Genomic DNA, 21119 nt, shown 5'->3' on the forward strand with positions numbered 1-21119 from the left:
GAGACAATAAAAACAAAGAGTTACAGACAGTCCAGGTACCTCTTTCTGGGCAAAATAAGCCCGAAAAAGGACCCATGTTAACAGAGGATTAACCCTTAAAAACAACAGCCTGTTGCATATTCATACACCTCATCCATGATGCATAAATTCCATTCAAACACAGGATTCTGTCTGGGCAGTGTCAGCTTCTTCTTCTGAATCCTGATGGTGCCTTCGAGGTGGGAAGTTCATTTCTTCTGATAATGCAGCAATAAATTCCCTTTCTCTGAAAGATTCAGGTGTCCTGTGGCTGCTATCTCAGTGCGAGTCCTTTCTTTAAAAAAAGTATCTTACATAGCATAGTTTCTATTTTAACCTTATGTTATAACCTAAAACTATATTTAACACACTACTTAAGAAAATTAATACAGCATAGCTTTCTAACATAACACATATAATATTCATTTGAATATTTGCCAAAAGCCAATCATAAAATACGCATTTTCCCCACTGATGAAACAGGTAAAAGAATTTATCAACGCAGAGCTGCTGGCTCACCTGTATTCCTCTGAGGACCAGAACACTCTGATGGAGGAGTCGGCGGAGCAGGCGCAGCGGCGGGACGAGACCCTGCGCATGTACCAGGCGCTGCAGGAGGCGCTGGCCATCATCGGGGACATCAGCACCAGCACCGTGTCCACCCCTGCTCCCCCGCCTGTGGATGACTCCTGGCTCCAGCAGGCACGCAGGTGAGCAGCCCCACAGCCCCACAGCCTCCCAGTGCACTGCCATGGCACCCGGCACAGGCACTGTGCTCTGTTCCATTCTTTCTCTGAACCTGCTGAGATCTGTCCAGCACAGCCCTTGGGGTGGTGTTAACTTTTTATACTAAAAACTACATGTACTTCATTTACAATAATTTTCCAATACCTATCACCTATTAGACACTCTGTCTCTACTCTAAACCTATCACCATCACAGCAGAAGATGCAGGGCAAGAAGGACAGGACATGCCCAGATTCCTCCATCTTGCCCCTTGAACCCCCATTCTAAATCCCCAAAATTCTACTTTTTCACCCTGTGACAAATTAACCATCATTCTACTCAAACTCTTGTGGCTTGTAACTCCTCACACAAAGTTGGTAATTGTTTCCATGGGCTAAAATCAAAGGCACAGGTGTTTGTGACTCTGTGCCAAGGTCTCTGAGCTCCTTGCCAGGGTCTGGAATCACCCAGGGCAGCCAGAGGAATGTCCTGGGTCCTGACACTATACTATATTAAAAAATACAGAAAAAAATCCTTACTAAATGCTAAAAAAATAATAAAAACTTGTTACTCTTTTCAGAGTCCCGACACAGCTTGGCCCTAATTGGCCAATGAGTCAAAACAATTCACACCAGTGTCCAATCAAGCAATCGCCTTAAATACACAATCTCCAAACACATTCTGCATAAGCACAACACAAAAAACCCAAATGAGATAAGCATTGGTTTTTTTTTCTCTGAAGCCTCTCACTGCCTTTCAGCTTCGCAGGAGAAAAACCCTAGGTGAAGAAATCATGTTCAAAAAATGTAAATGCCACAGTGGCCAGCCTGATTGTCTAGGGCACTGCTACTGTCTTTGTTTTTTTGGTTTTTTTTATTTAGGGTTGGGATTAAATGTGTGAAATGGTATTTTATGTTTGGATGTTTATTAGTTTTTATCTCCATCACAGTTTTATAAACTGGGAGTTCTACAGCGCTTCACTCTAACAAACTAAAAATGGAGTTGTATTTCTTTTTCTACAAGGCTTTTTAAGGGTAAACTGTCTAATTAAGAAGGTACACAAATTATTTTTACTTTGAACTTAATAACTAACTAGTCATGGCCTGTAATGTGGATTTTTAAATTTAATTTTACAATACTATTCAAACTTATGAAGAAGGACTAGATTCTGTCTTTAAACTTCTATCTTGTCTTATATATATTACTATATTCTAAAACTTTAAACTCTAAGTTTTCCACCATGTGATATTGCACACTTGTATTCAAACTCCATACCCACAATCCCAGTTCTGTCATTCCATTTTGGAAGCTTCTCCACAGCCTCAGGTCAATGCAGTGTTCTCCTGGGGGTCATTGCCTGTCAGCACAGAAAGTCTCAAATTCTCAGTAACCAGAGTTCCAACAAGATCAGGAGCTCCCTCCCTGCCTATCTTTTTGGGAAGATGCTCCTCCAGGTGTTAATGACATCTGTGAGGAAAATCAAAACATTTTCCCATATATAAGATGGGAATATTCCCATATATAATATGAGAATGTGTTTATATATATAAACATACCCACCTATTCTGTGGGTATGTTTATGTGAGCACCAGACAGGATATTTTCCTTGCAGAAGACCATCCAGTGGACTTAACAGCTTCTCTGATGCTTCAAATAGCAGCTGCTTCTGTCACCCCAGTTTTGTATCCACTTGGCCTCCTTTTGCAAGCTGTTATAATAATTCAGCATGTCAGGCTCCATGTCCTAGAAATTCCACTTAACAAAACATTATTAGGACTTGAATAATAAAATTCATTTTATTCACCTTTTTGCTTGTATGCTGTCAGTGGGAAACACATGAGTCTTAATTGTATGTGATCTTCTGACACTGACAGCAAAGGAAAATGCCAATAAAAACCATCTGTCATAAGTTTTAACTTTTGTTTAAAGCAAAATACAATACATCAAAGAAAACCCAAAACGTGCACCCCCACCTTACTGAACTTTTAAAATCTCTGATATTTCTCCAGATCACCTCCTCCAAGTCCTTCAACTCCGAGGAGACCTACCCTGAACAATCCCCCCAGCAGACCCTTATCTGGCCGAGGACCCGCTCCCGCCATCCCCTCTCCAGGCCCGCAGTCGGGGGCGCCCCCGGTGCCGTTCCGCCCGGGAGCTCTGCCTCCGTTCCCCAGCGCCGAGGGCCACGGAGGGCCCCCCCAGGTTCCCTCTCGGCCCAGCCGGGCTCCTCCCAGCGTGCCAAGGTAAGAGCTTGGTGTTCCTGGGGGTGTGCCGTGGTTCTCTCCCCTGGCACCACACAGACAAACCCTGCACTGCTCCCTGGGTGGGACGCGAGCGCTGCTGCTGCTTGTAGCAAAGCACAGCTGGGCATTCCCTGCAGTCTGAAGGGTTTGATGGAAGCACTTCTTAGTACGTAACCTGTTTGAAAAGATAGGAAGATTTTTTCATTTTAAAAAATTCTGGTCAGTCAGTTGGAAGACCCTGATTTGTTTGCAATAAGGACCCCAGTTCTGGTTGTGTTGTACCTCATAAGGGAACCAGAGAGAGAGAGGGAGGTCACCTAGCCCCAGGAGGAGAGGGGCAGGGATACAGCTCCTCACTTGTGCCCTTCTGAACCCTCACCAGAGGAAGCAGGGGCTCTCCTGGGAGAGAGAACAAGAGCAGTTCTTGTAGAACCAGTGGAACAAACTGGTAGGAGTCTGATTCTTGTCCTGCAAAGCCAGCAATTTCCAGCCAGTTGGAAACAGTCCCTGGTTGTCTTACAGGGTGCCTCATATGGTACCAAGCAATTAGTTAAGGAACAAGATTATCTTCAGTGCATTATTTCCTTTCCTTCTCAGAGCTTTGCATTTATCAGGACCTTTTAAAGTAGCTTTGCATATTGTATAATTTTCTATGGCACTGACTGCTTTTTTTATTTGTTATATGAATAGAATGTCCTTAATGTTTATTTTCACAATGATGTAATACACTTAATCACTTATATATATATATTAAAATCTCTGATTCTGAGGGATTCATTAACTTTCTAAATTATGAGAGGCATGGGCAGATAAGGCAATGTTGCAACAAAGGGGTTTCTCAATTTATGATAAATTAGCTGTTACATTGAAAGTACTCACAGTTTGGGAAAAAAAAAGAGCCAGCTAAATAGGAACCAAAATAAAATGTGCACATTTTCAATTTTGAAAACGGTAATTGAGAAGAGTAGCTTTGGAGAAGAATTTTCTTTTAAATAGGTGAGATCTGTCATAGTTGTCAGTAACTTAAATTTGAGGCTCAGTGTTTCTAATATAATTACCCTTTATAATAGAAAGCATAAATATCAAAGGGATGAAGTATTTTTATACATTTGCTATGAAAAGGGCGTTGTTGCATCGATGCCCAGCCATGAAACACTCTTTCACCTCAGTGCATATCCTGTAGGGGTAGAAAAGGGGGGGAGAAATCTGGAATTGCCTTTCAAAACTGGAAGGGAAGAACCCAAGGACCATCCCCTTGCTGGGAGAGCCTGGGGCTGAGCCAAAGGGTGCTGGCCCTGCTGCTTGCTCTGTGCCATCAGAGGCCACCTCAGAGGGGTGCAGGGCTGAGGTGCAGCTGTGCCAGCTGTGCCACCCGAGAGAACCATGGCTCCCATCCCCTGCCCTGCACGGCAGCACGTCTCCCTCCCCTGCCTGCCCTGGCTGTGCATGCCTGCTGCTTTCCCAGGGTGCCTTGCCAAGAGCATGTCTGCTGATGTTGTCCTTCATGCCAGAGGGCTAGGTGGGATGGAGACCAGGAAGGAATTTTCTAGCACGCAAAAGACACTTGGGTAAGCAGCCTGGGAACGCCTCCGCTCGGGACCGCCACTGGTGGCATGAAAAGCAGTGGTGGATAAAGGAGGTCAGTGATTTTCAAATTGTAGCTGGATACAGAACTGAATGTGAGACTGCCTGACATTTTTGTGGCAAAAAATAATCTGCAATACACATCTTCTGGACTAGATCCTAGTTCTGTCTTTTAGAGCTATGAAAGCCTCAGACAGAAAAAAAACTCAAGTGCTAAAAAATGAAGGAAGGGTTTGCTATTCTGCTGAAACTTCAGGTTTCTTCTGCTGACTAAAGTGAGAGGGAGGAAATCCCAGGGCAGGGGCTGCAGGGAAATCACCTGAGGGGGACAGTGTGGCCAGCTCCTACGCCTATTCAATGTTTCTTTGGAGCCCTGGAATTTCAGCTACGCTTGGTCTGGTTTTAATAACAGCCTTTGCAGGATCATAGGAAATTGACTCAGAAAATGGGTCTGAGATATTAAAAGGGGGAAAAAAAAGAGTTTTGAGGAAGAGTTCTTGTGGAAACTTGAGCTTTTTCTGTGACTTATTTTTGAACTGGGCGCTGTGCTCTGACTGTTCCACCACCATTTTCTGCAGGGATTCCTTGAAGTGTTGGGATCTCTCTTATCTAGGGAAATAGTTTAACTTCCTGAGAAGAAAGTAGTATTTTTAAAGTTTATCTCCCTTTCCAAAGGAGCTTTCTGTTGCAGCCCCTGTCCCTGAGACATGGAGCTGAAAATCTGACATGCTGAAGAAATACAGAGTTTCCATTTTCTCCTGTTCTGCCTTAAGATAAAAAGATCATTTTCAGGGGTGAGACTTGGACTGTCCTTGTCCAATGAGCAGATCAGTACATGTTTGATGTGGAAAATTTGGCACCTTACCGTGAGATAGAGCCCATCTTTGAAAACACATTTTTTTTTCTTCTACTTTATTAGGATTTATCAAAGGAACTGTACGGAAATGGTGAGCTCTCAGCATTCTCTCACTGTTCCTCCCTTAATGTACAGGGAAAGGAAAAGAGTTAGGAGAGCAGGAAATCATTTTCTTCCCTGCTTCGCTCTGATTCTAAAGCTGGTTTGGGTTATGTGCTCTGAATATTTCTGTAAGGAAACAGAAACTATTTGCATGATACATGCCTCTTTTAATTAATCCCACTTGAGGTGGGTGGATCTCTCCCAGCAAAGCCTGTGAGTAAAGGCCCCTGGCTTTAAGGGCTTGATGCCAAAGCATATATGATTTGTGAAATATTCCCCACTGCCAGAATCTGGATTATTCCCCCTCTCTCTTTAAAGGCTTCAGTAGTATTTTGAAAGAAAATGCAGCTGTGTGCTTGGTTTGGTAGGACAGCTTTAGGCAGGCACTAGAAGCACTCCAGCTCACCCTGATGTGTGTTTGCCTGCCTGTGTGGAAAGCCTGATCTTGACCAATTTAAGTTCTACTGTGGATGCCTGATTTTTAGCTTTTAAATATCCTGAATGGGAATCTCAGCTTTGCCACAAGGAAAACAATTGGATTGGAAATGTTTTCTTCTCTTGGCAGCAGAGCCTGTGGCGTTTGTGGGGGTGGAAGGGTGCTGCCCTTTTCTCCCTGTGTGCTGCTACTGTGGATTCACCAGGGCTTTCCTGACAAAGCCTGGTCTGGAACCAGGGGATGGTTCCTGACTTTGTCACTGAGACAAAGGTGACCCCACAGGAGGTGAAACCCTGGAGCACGTGTGTCACCCTCAGGCAGGCTGGGGCTAGTCTGTGCATGTGAGGCAAGTGGTGGGGAGAAAATTCACATTGTGCTGCTCACACACTGTCCCTGCAATTTACTTCCACCCACAGGCAGCCAGCAGGGAAGGGCTGGTGGCAGCTCTGCGGCTCCCCTTTGTTATGCCACCAAGGCTAATTCCATCAGCTGCTGGATTGGTAGCTAATCTACCTTGTAAGCCACCATTCCATATTTCTGCCAAACTGGCAGGAAAAGGTACTTTTACCTGACAGTAATTGCAGTTAGAAATTTTCCAAGTCAGGAGCAGTGCAGAAAGCATTACTGCCTGACATCTCCCAGCCCACAGGCTCCCACTCAACTCTTTGGTTACCAAATATCAACCATTCACAAAGTTTTCTCTGATGGATTTTCATGGATTAGAGTTCTTTGAAAAGATTTAATGAAATGTCTAACCCTGTGCATTGAATGATAAAGAGATTTTGTGCAAAAATTGCACATGATCCTCTGAATAAAATTTGTCAGAGTGCGTAGGCATATAAGGCCAGAAGGGTTATCCTGCCTGAGCCTGGGAATCTTCTTTCTCCTGAAAGTTTGACCTTGCAGCTTTAAAAGCTTACTACTGTATTTTTTAATGGAATATAAATTGTAATCAAATAGTCATTGCACCAAATTCTTCTGGCAGGATGAGTGAGAGCCCACCTTAGAGTGTTTGCATGCTGACTTGGATGATCTTAATCTGAACAGCCAAGTAGGAGAGCACAGCTCTGTGTCCTCTTTGAATGGATCTTTGGCAGAAGTTCTATTCAAAAAGTATAGTCTGCAATTAGGATTGTTTCATGCAAGCAAAGAGACAAAAGTGTTACATGGACAGAATTCAAATTCCTGCTGAACCTCAGGAGAAAAGAAAGCCAAAGAATAATTGAATTCTGCATCTCATGTCAAGAATATACAGCTCCATGGGCAAAGCCAGAGCCCCTCCCAGGGGGGACACTGCCCTTCTGTAGCCAGTATGTTTCCTGTCCAAGGACCCCAAAATCACAAGACTTAGGAGAATATCAGTTATTATTTCTGTGATTTCTGCCCAGGGGGAAGACAGCCCTGTGTAATTTGTTACCAGTCTAATGTCCATTTCTTGTTGAAATGCCCACCCAGTAATATGTTACTTCTGCTGCTGGCTGCTTTGAGCAGCAGCAGACTCCATTTATTTTCTCTTATCTCTTAGAAAGAAGCTCTGCATTTCCCCCTCCTCCACTGGGTCCTTTTTCACTATTTTCCCTTTTTCTCTCAGCCTTTCCCTCTGTGTCCCTTTCTTGACCATCCTGTTTGCTTCCTCTTGCACCTCCTCCTTTCACTTGGTTTCCTGCCTGGTACATTTGTCTCTTTCCCCCATGTACTCCTTCCTTTCCTTCTCACCATCTTGTCTTGGTTTCCTTCCAAATTATCCCTTCCCTGCCACCTTTGTAAATCTGTCACCTTGCATTTCGGTCTTTTAGAGTTTTTCAGACAGTTTTCAAGCCATAGAATGCAATATTTGGCAATCTTTCTTAGCAGCAGCCTGGTGGCAGTGGCTGTGACACCCATAAGGAACACAGACTCCACTGCCAGGTGTAAACCTGGGCTCATCTTGCCACTCTGGTCATGGGACAGAATCAAAGAATAGAATCACAGAATCCTTTGGTTTGGAAGGAACCTTTAAAGGTCATCTAGCCCAACCCCCCTGCAATGAAGAAAGACAACAGAAGCACTGAAAGAAGGAGCACTCTGCATGAGGATAAGTATTGCAGGGCTTGGCCAGAAAGCAGGTCCCAGCAGGTTGTAAAAACATGTAAAATGTCACAATCCAGCAAGTCTGGCAGTTTCATTGTAATTCTTCAGTGCTGATCTTATGAGAGATTTGGAATGGCATTTGCACAGAACTGATTCTTCAGCTGCCTGAGCTGTAATGCCATGAGAGATACAGGAGAGTCTTCACTCCGCCCCAGGAGCTTCAGTGATTGCTGCCCCTAAAAGGATGGCTCTCTTTTAGACTGGCAGTAGGATTTTGTTACTGCCTTCCTTTATATTCCTCTCCCCCAGATGAGTCTCCTGAAGACTGAGGAAAACAAAGTTCATGGGATGCCAGACATTTCAGCCTGGGGACCAGATCTGCTGCCACTGACTCTTAACCTCTCTCAGCATCTCCCTCCATCAGCCAGAGACAGGCTGGTCATATCTGCAGTGGCCCAGGAATTTTCTGATGGGCTGTGGCAATTAACAAAAGTATCTGAAGAATCACTTGTTCTGCATAGGGTTGAGGTTTGATCCATCTACTGCACCTCAGGTAGCTGTAATCATCTTGAGTATTGTTCCTGAGCTACTTGCTCCTGCCTTATTCAACAAAAAATTGTTTTAAAACAAAGTGACATTCAACTGGGACTGCTGCAAGTCACTTTAAAAGTTCAGCAAAGAGGATCTGGCAGTGAAATGGCTTTTCATTACTCTTAGTGTAGACCAGAGCTATGTGATGGGGAAGGGTAAGTAAAAGAGATGCAAGAGAGGGGAAGAAAAACAAGGAACCTGAAAAGCATCAGAATTTCCAGAAGTGGTTCTGGAATAAAGATGATGTTGCAAGTGCAGTCCTCAAACATAGTAGGAGTGTCATAGTAGGTTTGGTTTCAGTTCTTTTTTTTTCTTCTTAGAATTTTCTCTCTCAAGATACTGTTAGTAGAAGGAAATGGTTTTATTCTTAACATCTCTCTACTTGAAGAAAGAAAGTAGAGTCAAGCAACAGCAGTTGTTTGACAGAAATACAGGAACCTGAAAATGTTATTTGTGCCAAGAACTGATTTAATTTCATGATGGAGTGGTTTAATAACAGTTGCCATGAAGACATTGCAGGATTAGAGCAATGGCATTGAGCAGGGAATTCCTGCCTTGTCAGAGAGTGGGTGAATAGCAGTGCATTTCTAGGCTGCCTTGTGCTAGAAGAGAAAACATCTGAGAGTAAACAGAGAGAAACAGGGATGATTTGAACTTCCTGCACCTGCAGGCATCTTGAAAGGCTGTCTTGAAACTCTGCTGTCCCCTGTGAGCTGTGTTGGATCAGTAGTGATGAGGGCACTCCATGGCTGCACTAACAACAGTGGTAATCCCATTAGTTGGCATCAAGAAGAGGAGCAACTCCAGCTGCAGGTGACAACCAGGACATTTGCTCCCCTTCTTGCACCAAGGTAAGTAAAGAGGAGAGAGGCAGCAAGGCAGAGGAAGGTCAAAGCTGAGTAGGAAGGAAGAGCAGAGATGTGTTCAAAAGTGGGGTCCATGGTTCACGCTGCTGTGAAGAGATCAGATGTTCTTCCTGCTGATTTTGGGGCCCTTTTGTTGTCATCTTCCATGCCTAGAACAGCATTCTGAATGTTCCCACTCAGCACTCAACTTTCTCTTCTTCATGGCCAATTGTGCCCCTCTGGACCATCCCAACCTAAGGTTTCTGAAAGGCTGGGACAGAATTCCTCAGATGCACTGCACACTTGCTTACTTGACATGTTCTCTGCTGAAGGGCAAACAAGAACACACAGTTTCTTAAGATTAATACTCTGTCTCAGTCACTCTGTTGAATTAATTTTGTGTTTATTCAAGCTGAGCTTTTCATATGACACATTAATTCCCTGAAATGACTAATTTGAAAATGCAGTGTTCACATAAACATACAATATATGTGTATGTGTGTGTGACGGACATTGATTTATTATGGTCATATAGAAAACATAGCTTGAGTTGTAGATAATAAATTATTCTGCTGGAACATCATATTTTGGACCACATTGCCTCTGAAAGGAATATCTGTATTAAGTTAAATCACACACAGTGGAACCTCACTAACCCCAGTGCTTTCAAACAGTGTAAGCCTTTGAATTCATGGAGATTTATACTGCTGCAGTGTAGTGGTGGCCAGTGCAAGGACACATTCTTCCTTTCACTCTTTTTTTGTTTGTTTGTTTCTTTCAGCTATCTGATAAAACATCATAATCTAATAACCTTAACTTGCTTATACTGAACAAAAAAATTCTGTCACTGAGAGCACTGTGCAGAGAGGTCACTTGAAGTTTTGGGGTTCAGCTGTAGGGACAGCTGAGGCAGTCCCTGGCAGTACACTCTGAGCACGCCCTCTGTGCTTTGTGGAGCTTGAGTTCAGCTGGAGAATGCTTCAGAACTAGGAGCCACCCTCTAAAGCTGTGCTCTGTGCCTGAGGCTTCCCTTCCTGACCTGCCTGACCATACTGATCCTCTGGGCAACAGTTACAGACATTTTGTGTTTAGCAAAATGCCATTTTCCAGTGCAGAAACAAATCTAAGCAATTCTCACTCTCTTGGACCATTCCACTGGGCTAAGGGACCATCTCAGGCAGATATTCCCCAGCTCCTTTCACCTTCCATCACCACTCCGTGCAGTTTCTCATTTCCCCTGCAATCACCATCTCCTCCTGATCCCTGTCTGTGATTCCTGCTTTACTCCTCCTCATGTCATCATCCTTTTTCTGCTTTCCTGCTTTGTTGTGACCTGTGTCACCAGGACAAAGTGCCTTTCTGCCCTGTTTTCCCCCTGGCTTTCTCACTTCCACTCCTGAGCTGATATTTGGGACACTCTGCAGCAGCCATGCTGCATCTGCTGTAGGACAGAGTTTAAGCCTGCACAGACTGAAGACTAATTAGGTCTAGAAACTGTTTTGCCTCTGTTTTTGAAGCATGATGGATACAGTACTTCCACTTCTGGATTGTCCTCCAAATCCTGAGGCTGATGAAGGTCAAGAGATGCCATATAAAAGTTAGGTTGATACAAGAACCAGTAATAGAGGATGTTGGTCTCTCAGGATCTTACTGAAACAGAGAAAACCAGAGAAATAGTACAAAAATAAAATCAGTCAAAGCATTATAACTTTCTCAGGACTAAGCTACTTAGTTCTGTAAATAATCACCCAAACAGGAAACCAGATTTATTCCTCACCTGCAGTAAGTCACTGCACTCTGACCATATGCCTCACATTCCAGGTTTGTTCTGTCACCTAAAACAAATTTGCCTGCAGTCAGTCTTAAAGCTGCTTAGAGATTAGAAGTATTTTCTTGTTAAATTCTACAAAGACGATGTCACGTATCGGGGTACTCCAAGAGGGCTGCGTTATAGGGAAACCAACATGATGGAAAAGGGAGAGAATAATGGGCTTCTGTTCACAGCTTCAGATCTGTAGGATGTATCATAAAATAGAGTTCTGTGCATGCCTTCCACAAGTGTTCTCTGGTGGTTACAAGCAAGCAAGAACGTCAAATCTAAGTGGAAATGAAAGGCTTTTATTTCGAAGTCCTCTGGCTGTGCTGTGAGAAGCCATCTTCGAGCGGGGCCTCCCATGGTAATTACAGCCATGCTTTACTGAAAGCACATTTTGTGCACTCCGTGTGGGGAGCGATAGGGCTTCTCAAAAGGCAAAGGCTCGAAGAACTCCCATATGTTTCTGATCTAATTTTAAGTCTAGACTTGCCTTATTTAGTTTCTTTTGCTCGGCATTTGCCTAGCTAAAGCTTTTAGGAGTTCTTTTAAAACTGGAAACATGGAGGGGGGGAGGAGGGGGGTGCTGCTAAGGTTAAAAATAAATGTAAAAACTTTTCCTTTTTTAAAAAGTTTTTGCACGGGGGTAAGAGCTCCCCTCCATTCAAAACCCCACTGAGCTCTTCAAAGGAGAAGTCTCTGCAGCAACATCAGGGAGTTATTAAATACATACTTAGTCCACAATTTTCATTGGTAAATTCTTTATGTCTGCTTAATATGTGCTAGTTAGAAGAACTGATTCTTTTTGCAGACTCGTTTACTCAGCCCCGGGGGGACCGATGATCTCCTGCCCCTTTAGCACTAACTTTAACAAACAGTTAAAAAAAAAAAAAAGGGGCAGCAAAATAACAACAACCCCAAAGACAAGAGAGTGAGTTAGGCGGGACACGGCCTGAAAAGGCAGCTGAAATGTTGTCGACAACAGCCAGAAGGGTTTCCCGCAGCAGCGCCGCTTCCCTCGGAGCTTTCTCCGGGGCCGGAGCCGCTGCCCGGCTGCGATAACCGGGACAGACCCGGCCCGCGCCGTCTGCGCCGCTATCACCCGCTGGCCTCAGACTAAACATTGAAGCGGCCTTAGTCACATATTTACTCACTGGGATGGCAGCAGGGCTGCGGGGGAGGCTGTTTGTGCCCGCTGTCCCCCGGCCGGGCCGCGGGCAGGCTGCAGCTCCCCCTGCCGCCCTGCAGGCCCCGCTCCTCCCCGGCCTGCCCAGGGGCCGCGGCTCCGTGAGGGGCCTGGGCTCGGCTGCCTCAGGGCTGTGCTCGGCAGGGCTGCCCCGGAGTTGATGCCGGCTCTGTTGTCTCTGTGTGGCCCAGGATCCTGCACCGCTCCCGGGGCTCCCGGCCTCTGCTCCGGCCAGGAAGGAGCCAGGGAGAGACGAGAGACACAGCCTCGCCTCTTGTTTTTGGGGTTGAAATTCTTGTTAGGGGGTGAAAAAGGTCTGAGTGCTACTCCCAGTGTAGAAATGGTCACAGAATGATTTGTCACCTTGACAGGGAAGTCTAGGACAGGCAACTTCAGGGCTTGTACTTTCCTTCACTCACACTCGAGCTCCAGCTGATGCTGAGTGCCAGTGGCAAAGGAAGGGGGGGAAAAGGAACAGAACCCCCTGTCTGTTCTCCCGGCTGAGCCCCTGTGCTCTGCCCAGGGCCTCGGGGGCACGGTGCCCCTTCCTGCACTGCTGCAGGTACCCCAGGAGCCTGTCAGCAGCAGGGCTGCAGGGACATGCTGCTGCTGGTGCTGCTGCAGCTCTTTTCCCCAGCGCTGCCTTTCCCAAACATTGCCCTCCTCTAGGAGGCTCTGCAGGTCCTGCTGCCCCAGTTTGTGTGGGGGTTAAGGAGCTGGAGGTGCATGGCAGGCAGGCAGCACCCTTGAGGGGCTGGAGCTGAGGCGGGCTCTGCCTGCTCCTCACGGATGTGCTGCCCATGCCCAGCGGGGGGACACACGGGTGTTTGTGTCACAGCATCCCAGACACATGTGGGAGCATCCACAGACGGGTCACAGCACCCACAGGTGGGACAGAGCATCCACAGACAGGTCAGAGCACCCACAGACAGGACAGAGCATCCACAGATGGGTCAGAGCACCCACAGACAGGACAGAGCATCCACAGACAGGTCAGAGCATCCACAGACAGGACAGAGCATCCAGAGACAGGACAGAGCACCCACAGACAGGTCAGAGCATCCACAGGTGGGTCAGAGCACCCACAGACAGGTCAGAGCATCCACAGGTGGGACAGAGCTCCCCGGGTCAGAGCTCCCTGCTCTGAGCACTCCTGTCTGTAGGGCAATGCCACAGGGACAAGGATGGGTGGCTCAGCAGCAGCTCCTCATCAAAGCATCCTCTCGGGGGAATCAGCTTCTCCCAAAGCATTTGGCATTCTGCAGTGGGGAAGAGCTAATGGGGAGTTCTTCCCTTCAGGGCTGCACTGGGCTTGAGTGGAAATTCAAACTAGGCCAGGGTGCAGAGACAGCGCTGGTTCAAGGGGGAAACGGGGCCTGATTGTGGCTCAGGTTTGGTTTGACTGATTGCATCCAGGAAATCCTCCCACTGTGCTCTCCAGTTTCTGATCCTGCTGTGTTAAATGGCGATTTGGCTAAATTGCATTATTTGAATCCAGTGGGCTGCATTTAACCTGGTATTAAAATGCATGTTTGGGCTTTTAAATTTGATATGAAGACAGCTGTATGCATTTTCCCTTGTTTGTCAATTGCATACATATGATACAATGTTTTCGGTAAGCGCTAAACAATGCAATGTGAGGCATTTCAACAAAGGAATAATTTAATGCAACCCAGCAGAAATGCAGAGCCTTAGAAGTGGTTCTTTATGAAACTACAAATTTTGGAAATGAGTCCAGAAGACCTACACTGGAGCAACACAAGAAACAATAGTTAACACAGTAACATTTTTCCTGTAAGAAAAATACACCATGAAGAAATTATATTTTGCCTATTTTTTTTTAGTTTGTTGATTTACTTGAATGCTTTAGTTGGCATATTTTCTATTGGTTGCATGGTAGGGATTAAAATTCTCGTTTTTACACCAAAAGAGAATATTGTCACACAAGATGCACTTTGAGCCAAACGAGATTTTTTTTTTGTCAAGTGTAAATTTGTCTCACATATTTTGTTCCAGTTCAAAGAAAATTAGCACATTGTTGCATTCTTTTCATCTTCAGTTTAGCTTTAGCAGAATGAGACACATTTCCTTCCTAATCTTCTTCAGAGCCACAACTTGTAGGGGCACAAAGTCCCTACTTGCACAGGTGGAGGATGGGTTAGGAAGGGCTGCACATTTGTTGGGGCAAATTATTAATTTTTTGTTATTATTTAAAAATTATTAATGAGCTCTGCTGGAGCTGATGGGAGCCTCAGCTCCCACCTTGCTCAGAGCCTGGATGAGCCATGGGCTCTCCTGGTGATCTGGGCTGGGTTAAGGAATAGAGAGTGAGTGAGTAGCTGGTACTTCCTGCTAAAGAAAGGGAGCAAAACCAGCGTGTAGGACATGCACTGGGATAAATGCAGCACCAGGGCAGCAACAAAATACTCTATGTAACTGAGCTGAGGGAATGACCTCCACACAGCCCTGAGGGGGACCTTCCTGCACACAAACAGGTAAAGTGTTACACAGCTACCAGGGGGACTCTGTCTACAGCTCCAGCAGAGCTGGGTGTTATCCTTGGGGAAGGGAGGGAGGGATATATGCCAGCCTGGACTGCAGGTAGGATGTGCTTGGAGATCACTGCTGCTCACTCTTGCTCTGGGGTCTGTTATTAGAGAATGACAGAGTCCAAATTAAAATGCAGAAGTTTTCAGTACACAGGAAAATTGAATGAAGACACCTAAGTCTTCCCAAAAAATCTGTGACTATGTAGCACTTCCTGAAGTTGATAGAGAAATGCATTCATGGTAAATTAATGAATCCAGCAGCCCTGGCCACAGTTGGCATTTTCAAGACTGTTGATTTAAAGCCTCAAAATGTGCCTCAGATTCAGGCCTTTTGATAGGGCTACAGTTTGCCCAGGTATGCCAGAAGCTGATTTTCCTGCTCCTGCAAGGCAGATCTGAAGCTGCTGCAGGCTGGGACTGAGCCCTGAAACCAGGGAATAACCACCCTGCCGTGCTGGTTTGTGGCTCCAGAAGGCAGCAGTGTGTGCAGAGCCCCCAGGCTGTGCACAGTGATGGGTGAGAGGGTAAAGCATGGCAGAAATGGCAAAACCCATTTCCTCCTTCCTTCCTGTGCATGCTCAGGGCTGTCTGGCTTCGGGGTGCATGGCAATAGGATTGTTGTGTGTACAAGCACGTGCTTGTCCATGTCACAACAGCCAGAGGTGTGGGTTTGTGCTCCGGGTCTGTGCTTAGTGCTTGTGCTCAGGGTCTGTGCTCAGGGTCTGTGCTCAGTGCTTGTGCTCAGTGTTTGTGCTCAGTGTTAGTGCTCAGTGTTTGTGCTCAGTGTTTGTGCTCATTGTTTCTTCTCTCTCTCTCTCCAGTCGAAGACCGCCCCCTTCACCTACTCGGCCCACTGTAATCCGTCCGTTAGACTCCTCCCTGTTAGACTAAAAGGAGTTTCTGGCATGTCACTCGTTGTTAACCAAATATGTGGAAACAAATTGCTTGGTAACTGTCACAATAACCAGTGTATAGTCGCATGTATGGACATCTCTAGGCAAGTAACCAATTTTACTGATATTCTCTGTCCATTCTGCATTGTTTATGAGGTCTTCAATGTTTGGGGAAGGTCTGTGCTGCCTTGACTTTTCCTTCTGCAATAACTGATGTTATCTAACTTACTGACACATATCTCCACCCAGACAACTGTGCTCACAGTCCTCCACAGCAGCTGGAGGGCTTGACTCTGTGTGTCTTTGTGCATGTGTTGATTTATCTGCTGCTTTTTTTCTCCCTTACCTGAAAGGAATCTTGCTTTTATTTATACCTTCTAGGTTTTCTGTTTTCTCTTGTAATGGCTGAACTGGGCAAAGAAAAGCCATGTGGTTTCTTACCAAGCTCTTCTGAAGGTCCCACACTTGCAGGTCTCTCTTGTAAGAGGCTTGCTTCTCCTGTAAACTGTCCTTATCCAAATTTTAGTTTTAAGGAATGTTGTTAAACAAGCAGGGTGTGCATGGGACAAGGCATGTTTTGCTGTATGCCCATCCTGGCAGCTGCCATGCCAGGTTGGTTGGGTTGGTGAGGAGCAGGCTGGGCTGCCCCAGCTCACAGGGAGCTGTCCCACCCCACAGCCAGGAGGGGACAGGGTGGTTGGGAGGGCTGGGGTGTGACACAGCAGCTCCCTCTGCCCCTGCTCCCACTGTGCTCCTGGGAAGCACTGCAGGGCAGTGAGGGCATGGAGATGGGCTGTGTGCAGGACCCAGGGAACTGAGCACTGCTTTTGGTCCCTTTGTGACCAGAAGGACACAGAGACACACACACACATGCACAGCTGGTCTGGGTCCCCCTCCTGTGCCCACCGTGGGAGCTCCAGCCTGGACTGGCAGCTGAGCTTCCCAAGGCTTTGGATGTGGGATATTTGTGATATTTTCACATGCCAGTCAATAAAGTTTCCCTGTGTCCTCTGTGTAAAGATTTTCTTTTTGCATTACATGGTCCTCGCACACACCTTGGTTTACTGTTGCTTTATCCAGCTAAGTTCTGGGAAGTGCTCAGCTGTGCATCCTGGATTATTTTAGCAGCTGCTCACTTGCAGAGATGCCCTCTGCCTCTTGTTTTGCACGTTATAAATTAATGCATTATAAAAACCTTTTGTCTTAACTGCATTACTTCACTTTAAACACTTAGGGTCAGTGTCACCCTTAAAGCTTAGAACTTACTGAGTTAACACAATGAAACTAGAGAGGAATTTGGCCTCGTTCCTTTAGAAAATATGAATTGCTGCTATTAAAATTATGGTTACAGATCCCTTGGCAAAGCAATTGGTGGTTTCAAAAGGCCCCAGTACAATCAGTCTAATAAATGTATTTATTGAGACTGCTTGTAGGGCTCCAGTATGCTGTAGCCCCATGGTTAGGAAGAATCCAATCCAAGAGCCACAACAAATGGGGATTTACTCTGTTAATTCCCAGGCTGCTGATTAGCTGTGCTCACCAGTGCAGCAAATCATGTTCCAGCCTGCAGAGGAGAGACGAGTTTGGGACAGCATCATGATTTGTGTATTAGTTTAACTTCCATTTCCTGCCAACCCCATACTGGTGCCACACTCCTGGGGAGTCTGGAGGTCACATGTGAGGCACGGTGGAGATGGAGTTTGTCAAGCCCTGGCATCCTGGTGATCTCAGCAGATGCTGCTGTTTGTTTGGGGAACAGGTCCACATCTCCAGTGCCAATGCACAGAATCAGCTTTCAAGGTTGAAAACACAACCCCCACAGTCATACTAATTTTTACTACAAAAAAGAAAACATATTTTGATGATTCTTCTTGTCTTCTACACAGCTTTCCACTGCTCAGTGCTGTCTGCTGTAAGCTGTGCTGCATCTGTTGGATACATTTTTGTGAATAGCCACAGTAGCCCATATTGTTGCCTTGCCAGCACTCCTGTATTTCTAAACAGTTTAACAGAACTCTGCTACTGACTGGCAGCTGCCTGCTGATGGGAAGCCAGGTTAAATGCCTGAGCCACAGAGATCACTGATATCACTTCTGATATCAGAATATCAATTTTTGATACTCACAAGGTGTCTCTGCTCATGGCACCATCCATGAGCAGGGACCAACCCAACCCACTCCAGGACACTGCAAGGCCACAGTCTGGGTTTGTCCCACCACAGCCCAAGGACTCAGCTTAGCTGTCCTTTGTCCTTTGATGAGCATGACCCCCAGGAGGGGATTCAGGCCAGGGTGGCTGCAGGGGACACAAGGCAATGCTGGTAATTCAGGAGCCTCAATTACATGGCACAGCTCCTGGCCTAAAATGTGCTTTTAAATGCTCCTTTCTTGAGACTCCTTGATTTACTTTAATGACTCTTTCTGCCAAGCATAAGGAAAGAGGTGGCACAACTGAGCACTGTCCTTTTCTCTGCCCCCAGGGAACTATTTCTCAGCAGTACTCCTGAATTGTAAATAAAGCTCTCAAGGGTGGATTTACCCGAAAGAGGAGGAGGAGGCAGTGAGGCATCAGCACCGTCTGGTCCTGTGCTTGATGCTGAGGGTGCAGGACACAGCTGCACAGCCCTCCTTCCTCTGCATCCTCATTGAGATCTCATCCAAATCTGGCCCTGGGCCCTAAATGCAACACTTTTAGGGGTGCAGGTTAATAAAAAACCATAAGCACAAATCCAGGGGTTGATGATTTCACCTCTTCTTGCGTATGTGCTTGTGAGAATAAACCACAGAAACTTGTTTCTAGGAAAACCACTTGAATGCTGCCCAAGAAATTGCCACATCCAGTTGAGTAAGTTCTGTCCTGCAGCCTTGGCCCACTTCCTTCTGCTCTGGAGTGCCTGGAATGGGTTTGTTTGTCCCACTTGCTCCTGATGCTGGCTGTCCCATCCGTCCTGTCCCTTGTTCTTGGAGGAGCAGCCTTGGCAGCAACTGACTCCATGCCCAAAGGAAAGCAGGACAAGCTCCCTGTGGGTCTGCCAGAGGGACTGGGCACCTCTGCAGAGCACTCAGGTGGGATGAGCCAGGCCTGAGCTCCGTGTCTGTGGGGCACAGGTTGCTCTGCCCCTCTCTGCTTCCCTCTGGTACAGCTCTGCTTGCCAGGGCACAGTGGAGCAATAATGAAGCAACACCAGAGTTTCTGCTCTTAGGTGAGGTGCACAAAGATCTGGGTGGTGTAGTTGCTGAGTTTCAGGAGGGTGCTCATCTAATACTGCATTTAGGCTGAGCCTGGATCTCTGCCCAGGGAACATTTCCACCTCACCCCGCTGTGGCTGACCAAAAGAGCTTGTGTGTGCTGTGAACAGCTCTGGGCCTGGCATCTCAAGGGATCTTGTGCTAGGGTTAAAAAGATTGTATGTTCAACAAAAAGGCTTATGTACATAGTTAATGTGTGTTTATTTTATTGCTGATCTTGTTGCACTTTCTGAGTAAGTCTCCTAAAAGTAGATTATTTATTATATTAAAGAAGATACATTATAGGTTATGGCATTTCGTGTTCAAGTATAACATAGAAAATATTATCCTCCCGGTTCCAGAGAGCTCCACTAACCATGATGTGTACAGCATATTGACATTCCTGACTAGTTCTGTCCTTCTGTCTTAAATAGCCCAAGCCTCCCGACCTGAGAGCAGCCCTGCTTTGTGCCTGTGCCAGCTGGGAGCCTCCCGGTGCCCTCCTGGCACAGCTGCTCCTGCTGTGGCCCTGCCCCGGCTCCCAGGCTGGTGCAGAGCAGCTCCCTTGTGTAAATGAATGTTACTCTGCCTGTCTTTCCTCTTGCTTTGTCTGCAGGCGAGCTGATGCCGACGGCTCCTCCTCCCGTCCCGACAGCCCTCCACTCTTGCTTGATCTATGATTTGTCCCGCCTTGCCGGCCGTTTGCTTTACTGCTGTCTCTTTACTTTACCAGGACAGGCTAAACGATGACTTCTTTTTTGTAAGAAGCAAACGCTTAATTCCTTTCTGAATTTTTTTTTTTTTTTGCTCTGTATGTTAATGCCCTACTTGATGTGAGCCAAAACATCTGCCTTTGGTTTCGTAATCTGTAAATGGTTCCTGGTGTTGACTTTTGAGCACAGCGAGTGGATTCCCGAAACCGCGGTCATCACTGAGCATCACATACACCTGCTGTAAAAATGTTATGCTGCATTTCTGAACCTGAAATAAACTCTCATTCTTGATGGGCTTTTATTATTACTTTCTGCATGTGTATGAGTGGTGTCTTCTGTCTCTTGCACCACCATCTCAGCATTCCACAGTGCCTCGGTGGGGACTGCAGGGAGGATTTAGTGGAGGTGCTGCTGTGCTGAGATCACTGCAGATGTCATTAAAGGGGAGGGGAACCCCTTGGGAAGCATTCAGCCTGCTCCCCTGCAAGGGCCTTGGAGTGCTGCAGAGATGTTGTGCTGGGAAATGGATGAATGTTGTACAAGCAGTACCTGGGGTTCACTGCATTGCTGAGGAAAGCACGTTCAGAGGAGTTTCAGAGCTGAGCAGAAGACCAGACTCAGTCCTCCAAAGCAGGAGCTGGAGTTAAAATATGCCTGCAAGGGATTTCCCCCTAAAGATTGTGTACAAATGTGCAGATGTCCTGATTACTCAGTTCCTCCTGCAGATCAGGATGAGCCGAGTGTCTGCAATCAGTGCTTGGAGATGGTCTGGAGGGCACAAAGAGCACAGCAGCTTCCTCTGGGAACCCCACAGTGGGGGTTTTGGGAAAGAAGGGAGCAAAAGGTGGGATGAGCACAGCAGGAACATCCCTGCTGTTTCCTGTAATATTTGGAGATTTCTTTATTGGTCATTAATGTGGCTGAGGCAGTTTGTGCCCTCCCTCTGAGGGAACAGCAGTGTCCCACGTGTCCCCTCTGGCTGGAGCCCCTCAGGTCCCCTGGTGATCCTGGAGCCAGGAATGTTGGTCAGGGCAGCTCAGTGCCCTGTGCTGGGTACCAGGGCAGCTCAGTGCTGGGTACCAGGGCAGCTCAGTGCTGGGCACCAGGGCAGCTCAGTGCTCAGTGCTGGGTACCAGGGGAGCTCAGTGCTGGGTACCAGGGGAGCTCAGTGCCCTGTGCTGGGTACCAGGGGAGCTCAGTGCTGGGTACCAGGGCAGCTCAGTGTTGGGTACCAGGGCAGCTCAGTGCCCTGTGCTGGGCACCAGGG

At 46.5% G+C, this 21119-nt stretch overlaps 1 protein-coding gene and 1 long non-coding RNA gene across 7 annotated transcripts in view; one reads left to right on the forward strand and one right to left on the reverse strand.

Annotated features, from left to right (window-relative positions):
- The window catches only part of DNM3 (dynamin 3), a 170327-nt gene extending 150168 nt beyond the window's left edge, over window positions 1-20159 (forward strand). For 5 of the 6 annotated variants that reach the window (XM_074546454.1, XM_074546456.1, XM_074546457.1 and 2 more), the window contains 3 exons: window positions 502-728; window positions 2754-2987; window positions 15841-20159. In XM_074546454.1, coding sequence (XP_074402555.1) covers window positions 502-728; window positions 2754-2987; window positions 15841-15910 — 531 coding nt within the window. In that variant the 3' untranslated portion in view covers window positions 15911-20159. The remainder of the gene's footprint in view (window positions 1-501; window positions 729-2753; window positions 2988-15840) is intronic. The other variant, XM_074546455.1, reaches the window with a different exon arrangement.
- Window positions 9867-11306, reverse strand: LOC141729882 (uncharacterized). The gene is made up of 2 exons (XR_012581448.1): window positions 11249-11306; window positions 9867-11121 (listed from the first exon to the last, which is right to left on the reverse strand). It is a non-coding gene; the product is annotated as an uncharacterized LOC141729882 (long non-coding RNA).
- Window positions 20160-21119: the final 960 nt, after the last annotated feature.

This window comes from Zonotrichia albicollis, chromosome 8 (genome assembly GCF_047830755.1).
Source record: "Zonotrichia albicollis isolate bZonAlb1 chromosome 8, bZonAlb1.hap1, whole genome shotgun sequence".
NCBI classification, from domain to species: Eukaryota; Metazoa; Chordata; class Aves; order Passeriformes; family Passerellidae; genus Zonotrichia; species Zonotrichia albicollis.